At 39.7% G+C, this 10064-nt stretch overlaps 1 protein-coding gene across 1 annotated transcript in view; it reads right to left on the bottom strand.

Annotated features, from left to right (window-relative positions):
* Positions 1–5379, bottom strand: part of LOC109211404 — a 6474-nt gene extending 1095 nt beyond the window's left edge. The window contains exons 1-11 of the mRNA XM_019374946.1: positions 4756–5379; positions 4556–4631; positions 3655–3860; positions 3490–3576; positions 3282–3374; positions 3027–3181; positions 1330–1414; positions 1168–1254; positions 968–1087; positions 271–372; positions 20–190 (exon numbers count right to left, since the gene is read on the bottom strand). Of these exons, the coding sequence (XP_019230491.1) occupies positions 23–190; positions 271–372; positions 968–1087; positions 1168–1254; positions 1330–1414; positions 3027–3181; positions 3282–3374; positions 3490–3576; positions 3655–3860; positions 4556–4631; positions 4756–5118 (1542 nt within the window). The 5' untranslated portion in view covers positions 5119–5379 and the 3' untranslated portion in view covers positions 20–22. The remainder of the gene's footprint in view (positions 1–19; positions 191–270; positions 373–967; positions 1088–1167; positions 1255–1329; positions 1415–3026; positions 3182–3281; positions 3375–3489; positions 3577–3654; positions 3861–4555; positions 4632–4755) is intronic.

Below are 10064 nucleotides of genomic sequence, written 5' to 3'. Positions count from 1 at the left end.
GAATAGAAGAGTGATTGACCTATCATTTCAATGTTGGAGCAAAAGGAGCCGGACATGGAGATACGGAGAGATCAGGTAATTGATTAATGAAGTTCACTGTAGTTTCCAGGCATGCATTTAGAATTTTCTTTTCCAACCTGACAAGCTGTGTAGCAACTCGCTTTTTTGGATCCAGTTCAGTATCAGCCAACTATGAGAAGTAAACCAATATTAGACTCATTGTGATGACCCTAGATCAATATTCAACCTCTAAAAGCTTCAGGAGTTTACCAAAGCCTCATCTTCACTTAGAGTGGTCGGATAACTAGCCAGCCTTGCCTCGAAATAATCACTTAGCTGACCCAGAACTGCTCTTTCCATGCAAGGACTCACCTGCATTGATCAAAAGGTGAAATAAGGTTTTCACCTTTTGTTATTATGTAACTGGATATCAACCAATTAAAATTGTGGTTAAGGTGATTAGTTGGGAAGCCATGAATCTTTTTCCTTCTCCTTTTATTCTAGTTTTACCGAGAATAGGGTTTCCGCAATACGTGCTAGACACCATGAAACAAGTTTTGATAAAACTGGGGAGTAAGATATGCATAAAATAGGACATCAAGCTTCTCACAGTAGCATCAAACTCCTCATTTAGCAGAGTACCAAATGCTCATGACATGATTCACTACTGAACTACATCAACAACTAATCAACATGTAAAATGTTACCTGCACTTGGCAGAAAAGAGTAAATGAATATCAGTTGCCACATGGAAACAGATAGATGGTAGCACCCTTTTTTAACCTGTTCATATTGAATTTCTATTGCATGGATTACTGCTAAAAATATCACACATCATTATTAAGGCATAGGTGCCTATTTGATTCCAACAAGAGAAGAAGCTACGGTCTACAAGAAGCTCTCCCTTTCTTTTGTCCATGCAAAATTTCCATTTCATACATAAGTAAGATAGGCCAGAAGTTTTTACCGGACAAATAGGGCCTTGAGATGATAAGACCGTCTGCATTTCTGAAGGATCTGAAACGTATCCCAATCTCAAATAAGGAAGCATCTCCAGCACAGCCTGTCTTTCTTTTCCCACACACACCTATAGCAAGGGAATATTAAAACGTCTTCAACTCAAAAACAAATCACTAACCAAATTCGTCAAAACTGAAAGAATTCTACCTGGAAAGCTTGCACTGATAGTTTACCATTCCTTTGAGCAGCTAGACGCTTCTCCTGATATTGAGGATCCTCTGTGTTTAATGCTGCCTGAATTGTACAAAAGGCACATTATTTCAAACTGAAGAACTAATGCAATTGTGTGAAGATTGGTTTAAATATTACCTCCACCATAAGACGGTCGTAAGAATTTTCTTCATCAACAAAACCATAGTTAATGAGTAATTTTGAATTAGGTTGTGGTCCACACCTACATGAATGCAGTAACATATTGCTAAGAGATCTCTTGCCAAACAGCAGTACAGGACAATAAATTTGGTTTTGGTTATGTTTAAAGCAAAGTCCATCTATCCATCCAAAGTTTCCCTTAAAAAGAAAAATAAATAAAAAGAAAGGCGAAATACATTAACAGCCCCTTTAAGTTGTCCATAACAATCAGATGAACACCTTAACTTGGTATATGACCAGACAGACACTTCTATTTGACACCGGTGTGTCTTATGAATACTCGAGTTTAACAAGCCTCATGTGTGAGTTACACTCGCGGATGACATGGCAAATTATCAAATGACATGTGTATTTCTTAAATAAATTATAGTTTATATTAAAAAATACTTGTAATTCTTAAATTAAAAAAAGGAAAAAAAGACTTTCCTTCCTCCCTCCCAGCAAAAAATAAATAAATAATAGTTGTATTTCTTCTTCCTTTAACACCATAGACACTGGAGCTCCTTTCCACCACTGTAACAACCAAAAATACCAAAAAAACTCTAATCTTTAACAATAATTTCTCTCAAAAATTCAATTTCTCCCTCCCTATCATTCCCCCTTCTCTCGCGGGTACAGTCACTACTTTGCAACATTAAAAATCCATCTTTGCTTTGCTTTCGTTACTACTCTTCCTTAATCTCATTGATGCTCTTCCATTAGTTTGGTTCTTCTTCTTTTTTCTTTGTGCAGTGGCCTTATGGTTTATTGCTCTTTGAAGCCCTACCCCAATTATTTATTTATATATAAACCTTTTCACCATCGGCTGCCAAATCTCACTTCACTCCCTTTTTTTCCTGATAAAACCAAATCAAAAATCGCCCCGACCCATTTGATTGATATATTTTTATCAGTGAAGAAACAACTGTCAGATCTAATTGGGGTGAAATTGGAAGGTTTTAAATGGGTTCTTTTTGAATTTTCAGATTTGGGGTCAAAGGGAGATTGAAGAAGTGATAGTGATAATGTGATGGTGTAACAGTGGAGATTTATTTGGGTTTATTTGATGGCTGTCATTGAATGTGAGTGCAACACTCAAATTGTGTTCTTGATGTTCATTTTTTTCTAGAATGGAGGTGGAAGGTGGAGAAAGTTTGGGACAGAGGGAGAGAAGATGGTGGAGGAAAAAATTGAAGAAGAAAGTGGTGTAAGAATTAGGTGGGGTCCAGATTGATTAGGGAGAAAAAGAAAAGGATAAACGTAATTTAAAGAGCTTCACGCGCTCAGATCTGAGTGCAACACTCAAATTTTGCCATGTCAGCGTAAGGGGTTTAAGAAATACAGTTCTTCCAAATAGAAGTGTCTATCTGATCATATGCCAAGTTAAGGTGTTCATCTAATTGTTGTGGACAACTTAAAGGGGCTGTTTATATATTTCGCCAAAAAGAAATCTATCATTCATTTTAAGTTCAAAGTCTCCAATAGAGGTGAAATTTCCAATTAAAAAAGAGTATAGACCATTACTAGTTCTTTGTATTTCCACCTAATTGGAGTGCAATCCTAGCTTTGAAACACAACCTTGTCGTAATTACCGTGTTCTGAGTTGAAAGAAAAACTCGAAAACAAACAAAAAAGGTAGAGGTTAGATTACATACCACACAACAATTGGATCTCCTGCGCTATAAGAGCGGTCCACGACCAGTTGCACTGCACCATCAACTGCTGCTAACATTGCTCTGCAGTTGCTACAATAGGATAATAATGGTGGTCCCAATGGGGCTAGTGCAAACCTCCGGGCAAGACTAACCTTCTGGTTTCAGTAAAGACATCAATTAGTCTTGATCATTCTTACACAGAGAGCTATAAGAAATATAAACTTAATAAAATGCCATTATCAGTGCGTGACGAACCTGCAAATGTACAACACATGATTGCACTGCAACAAAAGCTTGCTTGAAGATCTCAAACGGAAATGCTTCAGTGGGTATATCATAGGGGTATTGCTGCATAAGAGAGAATGTTTAACATCAGAATCAATCAAACAACTGGGCTAATTGCTAAGATGAGTGCAAAGGTGCACAGAAGATAAAATATCAGACTAGAAAGAAATTAAAAAACCTGAAACAGAGATCCAGCCATGAACCAGACTGTATCAAGCTCATTGTACTCTCTCTTGATCCCTTCAGCCCTCTCCAAAACTTCAGCCTAAATTTTCACCAAAATCGTGTTTAACGATGAAAATGAAACTTCTGATATCTGTCAGCAGATGGAAACTTCAAATACCTTAGTAGGACTCCCTGTCAGGTAATCTAGTTCAGCGTCTGACCATAGAAGAGGTGATTCCACAGCTAGCTGACCCCTTGCCCGCTGGCGATCGAGTTCTTTTATATAAGGGTACCAGAACGACTCCTTTCCTTGTTTCTTCTCATACATTAGATAAAGCGCTAAGCAGGCTAGTTCAGACAATTTGTTTGTTGTCAAGAGTTCAGCTGTAAAACAAACTTTTCTCATCAACTTTCTATTTTTCAAGAACAAAGACAAACTATACATCTTATTAAATATTACAATGCCCATTAATCCCAATGAAGCATTCTTGACCAACCATCACTTGCATAAAGCTATTAAAACTAGACTCTCTTGAATTGCCTCATCAACACAAAATCTAATTCCCTGACGTTAGAAAAGTAAATTGAATGCCAGGGTTGGATGCAGGGTGGGAGGGGATGACAGCGAATTCTTTTTCTAACTTAAGGGAGTCAGTAATCCACACAGTTTTCACTTACTAACTCTATCCCAAGAAGAATGATGTTGAGGAGTACAAGGGTCAGCGCAACTAACTTTTATGCCGATTTAGACCTTGATTTCTTGATTTTGCTTCTTAAATAGTCATTACATATTTATAAATATACAGAACATCTAATACTTTTTATTTGTACTTGCATAATAATGGGATGACATGAGTTTATATGCAGTAACGTGGTAAGTGAGGATTCGACCCAAACTTGTTTAGGACTGAAGTCTAGTTGTTGTGTCGTTGTTGTTGAGAATTTACATATTTATAAGCTAAATTACAGGTATTAGCAGTTAAAAGTATGCTTGAGAAAATCCTATCAAAAGAATCTGTTTGACTCCTCAGTAGCTAACAAATGGAAACTATACTTGCAAAAACCAGTGTAGCAATTACCAATGCTCTCATTTCCCAAAACTCTCTCAAGTGTTACCACCAACGAATCCGGAACAGAAAAAGCAATATCACCAGCCTACAATAAGCACAAGTTGACCTCGACTTATCATAAATAAATAATTAAATAAATAAACACAAGTTGACCTCAAAGAAAAACGAAAAGAAACAAAGAAAAATCATGAACATGATACGAAATGGACCTGAAGATCCTCACTGGCAGCAACATAGTGAATGGGCCGATGTTTAGCATTATGGGAAGGTCTTTCCTTAATAACCACTTTGCAAGGAGGTAGCCCATTTTCGTGCATCCATGATTTTAAGTCCCCGTATTCATCCTCTTTGTTACTTTCAACTTCAACAGATTTATGCCCAGCAACAAGTGTATGTGTATCTGAGCTAGAAGCTGAACACATGTTCAACCAACGATTATGACTATTATTTGCCAATTTGGGCTTAATGCGAACCGAAATGGAAACCCTAGAAAAAAGTGCGAGTGGTCGATGAGTGAAAGATTGAAATGGCGTCGAAATGCATTTCGCCATTGGTGAATAAGCCAAGTCCATCCGTAGTAGAAAAAAACTATGAATTAAGGTTAGAGGAAAGGAAAATTTGAAATTGGGATGATTGAATTGAGAGTATGAAGAATTTTTCTGCAAGAATTTTTTTTAGGGTTTACTAGGCATTTTGTGAATTGGTGAAGATGAGAGCTATCACGGTCAAGGTTCTCAGCCTCTATTATGTAGAGTTGCAGATATTTTTTTCTGGCCGATGGATTGAGGATTTTGCTGAGGAATACATATTCTATTGGAGGGAAACGTGGATAATTCTATTTGCCCCTTACTGGGTTCGGGTTCTTTTTAAAATCCTTATATTTCAACACATTTTATTCATTTTTACTGCTAGGACAGTATATAATTTGGTAAATATTGGATTACAACAACAAACCCAATATTAATCCTATATTGTGGGGTCTAGTGAGTATAGTGTATATGCACATCTTACCCTACCTTGTGAGGATAGAGAGGTTGTTTTCTATAGATCCTCGGCTCAGGAAAGTATAAGCACCACATTAATGAAAATATAGACAAGAAGGGACAGTACCAACAAGTCATATAAAAGCAGAATAAAAATAACAAGATAGTAAGGTGATCAACAATAAAATAAAACAACGGTTAATCATAAAATCTACTACCAACAGAAAGTGAAACTGCGTGCCAATACTACTGTTATGAACACTCTACACTACTGATCGCAGCGGACTCAACCTTAGGAAGAGTGGGTGCTAATACTTTTACCCAATAGTGATATCGGGGTCAATTTCCACAGGGAGCTAGAAAGGGAGTTGGATATTTGCTTAGCCTAGAAATGCGTGTTTGCTTCTAATTGATCTTCTAACATTTTCGGGTTTTTATGATTATCAACTACAATTTAACAACTACTAATTATAACTAAATTATGCTAAGATATTAATTTTAGGTTGTATGCAAGATAGAGAAAGACACTAGGGTCGTGGCATTTACCTAGGTGGTCAACTAACGGGTAGAGATTCCTAATACAAGAATGATGATTATGGGGCTTATGCTATAACCGTTGCACGATTTCACTCACTCTCACACCTCTCGGTAGAAAGAGTGATTTTGCCCAATTGACTCTCTCGAGACCAATTGGGTAGGCCAGCAAGCCCAAGCAACTTAGGGTTCAAGTTGGATAATTACTCTCTCGAGGTTTAACCCGTTAATTGGGACTACCATTCTCATGGGTCCATCCCAATTCCTTGTTGGGTTAATTTTGGAGTCATAGACACTCTTTCTCAAGAAGAGTCAAGACCCACTAAGCTAGACTTAGTGTTTGCAACCACCAAATCCTAGTTAAATCATAAAATTAACCCAAATAGCAAACACCCAACATCATTCAAGCATTAAACAATCACACCCATTAATTACCCACACTAGGGTTGAGCCACAACCCTAGCTAATGGGTTTAGCTAGACATAATAGCAACAGAAATTGAAGAAGTAGTAGATAAAATCAACATATTAATTAACTAGAATGTTAATCTACAAGAATCCACGATAAAACAAGATGAAAATGCCCAAAATAGGCTAAAACTTAAGTCTCATGAGTGCAGCTGCTATCTGATATCTAATGCTTAACCTAAAAATAATAAAATATTCTATTTATACTAGGCTAGAAAAACTGGACAAAAATACCCCTGCGGGGCTGGCGCGGACCGCGCAAAAATGCAGCGCGACCGCGTAGGGGTCTTGGTCCTCGATCACTCACTTCTGAAGCTGGGGACGCGGACCGCGCAAAAAGGTAGCGCGGCCGCGCAGGCTAATGGGCGCGGACCGCGCAACAATGAAACGCGACCGCGTGGGACTTTGCCTTGAATTTTCAAGCCTCAGAATCTCCACAAGCGCCGACCGCGTAGAAAGGAGCGCGGACCGCGCATGGTGACCTTTGAAATGTATATTCTCTGAATCTCCTAGCGCGGCCGCACAGCAAAATAGTGCGGTCCGCGCTAGGTCCTCTTGTCCCCACTTCAATGATTTTTGACACTTAAGCAGGTTTCACTCCGTTTCGAGCCGATTTTTGACTTTTGTCATCTTGTCGCTCAAACCTGCAATCAAGCGCACTTTGTAAGCATTCTGGGTCCATTTTATGACAATTCATACATAAGGCATAGGCAAGTATGGGCATAAAACGTGTTAAAATCACAGTTATCAACTCCCCCAAACTTAAACCTTTGCTTGTCCTCAAGCAAATAAAATAAGACCCACCCCTCAAAAGGAAACATCCAAGTAATTCCAGCTTATCCCAAGGAAGCCTCATCACGCATCAATTGGGACTAACAATTGCCCTCAATACGAATGCATCATTAACACATTTTTAAACTTTTAAGAACTATGGATCAAATATGACACAAGAGCATCAAGGGTTGACTCATTTCATCAAGGAGCTTTTCTCAAATACCTTGGTCATTGTGGAACCCAAACTCACACATCCTCAACTTTCCCTAAGCGAACCTCACCTTTTAGAGTAATGACACACAACCCGAGGTTGATGGATTTTTCACTCATTTCTCTCACAAAGAAGGTCATAAGTCCAGCTTTAGGTACCATATGCTTGCCCCTTATGTAAGTATCCACTAATGTAAGATTCCCTCAACTCAAGATCATATAGGGCTTTTGAGGAGTCATTGTGAAGGCTTTTGGGTAAAGGTAGGACATGTTTTTGTTCAGTTAGGTTCAATCTTCCTTTCAGCACTTCTTTTGATTCATTTTGGCATACTTTTTGACTCATTTGAGTATTTCACTTCTTCAAGGGGTTAGAGAGACACATTGTCAATCTTTCTTTTGCAATTCAAACCTTTCTCCTTTTTCTACTTTTACACAACCTTTTTTTTCACTTTTGTTTTCTTTGAATCCCCTTTTTGGTTCTTATTCACTTTTGTATTTCTTTTTGTCTTTTTCTCTTTTTCATTGCCTCCCTTTTCTTTTGCTTTTGTGCCTCTTTACCACATTGATGCCTTTCTTGTCTCTCCCCCCAAACTTAGATATTTACCATTACTCAAAGGAAGATTTGGGTGCCAAGAAAAGGTCTCATTGAGAACGGGTATAGGCTTGTAGCTTTGGTTCATGAAAGAAGAAAGTTTAAGGCTCAAAAGGGTTGAACTAGGGATCATTTCATTGGTAGGTCATGGAAATTGTTCAAATTTGGAAGTTCGGATCAAGGAGGGCCTATATTCACTTCTCAAGTCAATCAGGGCAAGTTCTAGACCATCGGCTTGGAGCTTAGACTCACAATTCGAATTCTCACCACACACACTCAAGGATTGCTAAAGACATCGAGTTGAGAGCCCATAACGACCTTAGTTCCAATTCAAGCGCACAATGGCCCCACACGACCATATGATGATTGTTTGGTCAACACAAGAGTCTCAAGGCCACAATTTTCACCATCCTAAACACAACATTATGTCTTTGACCATGGGATCAAAGGCAAATGTGTTAGGCCCAAGTGAAGCTTGCCTGAGGTCCTCTTAACTACGAAATATTGAAAATCAAAAGAAGAAAAATCAAAAACGGACTCAAACCCTTAAGAAGGTTGTCACGCCATCTATCATTGGGAAGAGCCACTCGGTTCGCACAATACACTACCCTTGGAAAGAACCGTGGCATTAAGAAAACCAAGGGCTTATTGAAAACATCAAAACTAAAACAAAAGGCTGCGAGCCTCACTACTAGGCTAAAATCGAAAAATTTGAACGAAATAGAAAAAAAACAAATGAATATGTACAATGGGGAGTAGAATATACAACGGGATGAATATATACATAAGAGTCTAAAAGTAGCCAAAGTCAAAGGTTATATACAGGCCAACTATTTAAAAATCCAAAAACAATCCAAAACATAGACTAGAAATGAAATAAATATATACCGTCATCCAATGTATCAGAATCAAAATATTAGGGTGCACCCCCACGAATAAAAGCTGGCATTGTCCCTAATGCCAACTACCAAAATAAGCTCAAAAACAGAGATAAAGGATATAGAAAGGCCCCTCAAGCCTGGTCCACATGCGTGGGGTCTCCTGTCGTCCCCGGATCCTCTGTACTAGCCGGGACCTCAGACTGGTCTCCGACCTACTGCTGCTCTGCTGCTGGGACATGAGCCGGATCAAGGACAGGCTGAACCACCAGTGGAACACTGGATGTACCCTCTTGAACCTGGGCCACCTCTATCACAACTCCCTCAGTGCTAGGGAGTTTCCTCTTCTTCCTCGGCCTGGGGGTCTCCTCCTGCTGTGGCTGAACTGCTGCTGGATCTACAGCTGGGTCCCCGAAGAGTAAGTCAAGTGGCATCTGATCCGCCAAGAGCTTATCCACATCCTCCCTCAACTTTGTCACTGACTCTTTGGAAGCCTTTTGCTTCATCAACTTCCTGTGCTCCATAGCCAGTTTATCTAATGCGGTGCTATGTGCCCCAACTGCCTTAGCCAAGGCATCCTGTGTCTCCATCATCTTTTCCTGGTTGGCCAGGATCTTCTTCAGTGCCTCCTCAATGGAAGGAGGGATCTCAACTATGGCAGGGGCTGACTGAGCCTGAACTACAGTGGCCAAGTTTGACAACTTGGATGTCGCGACTGACATCCAGTTGTTCAAACTGGCTAGAGACTGAGCAAGCTGGTGGGCAGTGAACCGGTGAGTCTTCGATGAAGGGACATCCGGGTCTGCTGCAGTAGATGGACCAGCAATAGTAGAAGGACCCGGAGGCAATGTCTCACTAGTAGAAGGGATGGTGGAGGGCTCAGTGGACTGCTCAATAACCGCTGGCTCCTCAGACTGGCCAGGTGCGGTGGAAGTGGATGCCTGAGGCTTTTTGGACCTCTTTGGGTTGTCGGGACCCAACTGACTGTACCATGAGTAGGGGGCCACCGGATCTACCTGGACATCAAACCTCTTCTTCTTCACCTTCAATTCTCTAAAGTACAGGGAAAGAGTGTTCAGG

This window comes from Nicotiana attenuata, chromosome 2 (assembly GCF_001879085.1).
Source record: "Nicotiana attenuata strain UT chromosome 2, NIATTr2, whole genome shotgun sequence".
Lineage (NCBI taxonomy): Eukaryota > Viridiplantae > Streptophyta > Magnoliopsida > Solanales > Solanaceae > Nicotiana > Nicotiana attenuata.
The sequence above is the reverse complement of the archived record's forward strand: the minus strand, read 5'-3'. Positions and strand labels throughout refer to the sequence as shown.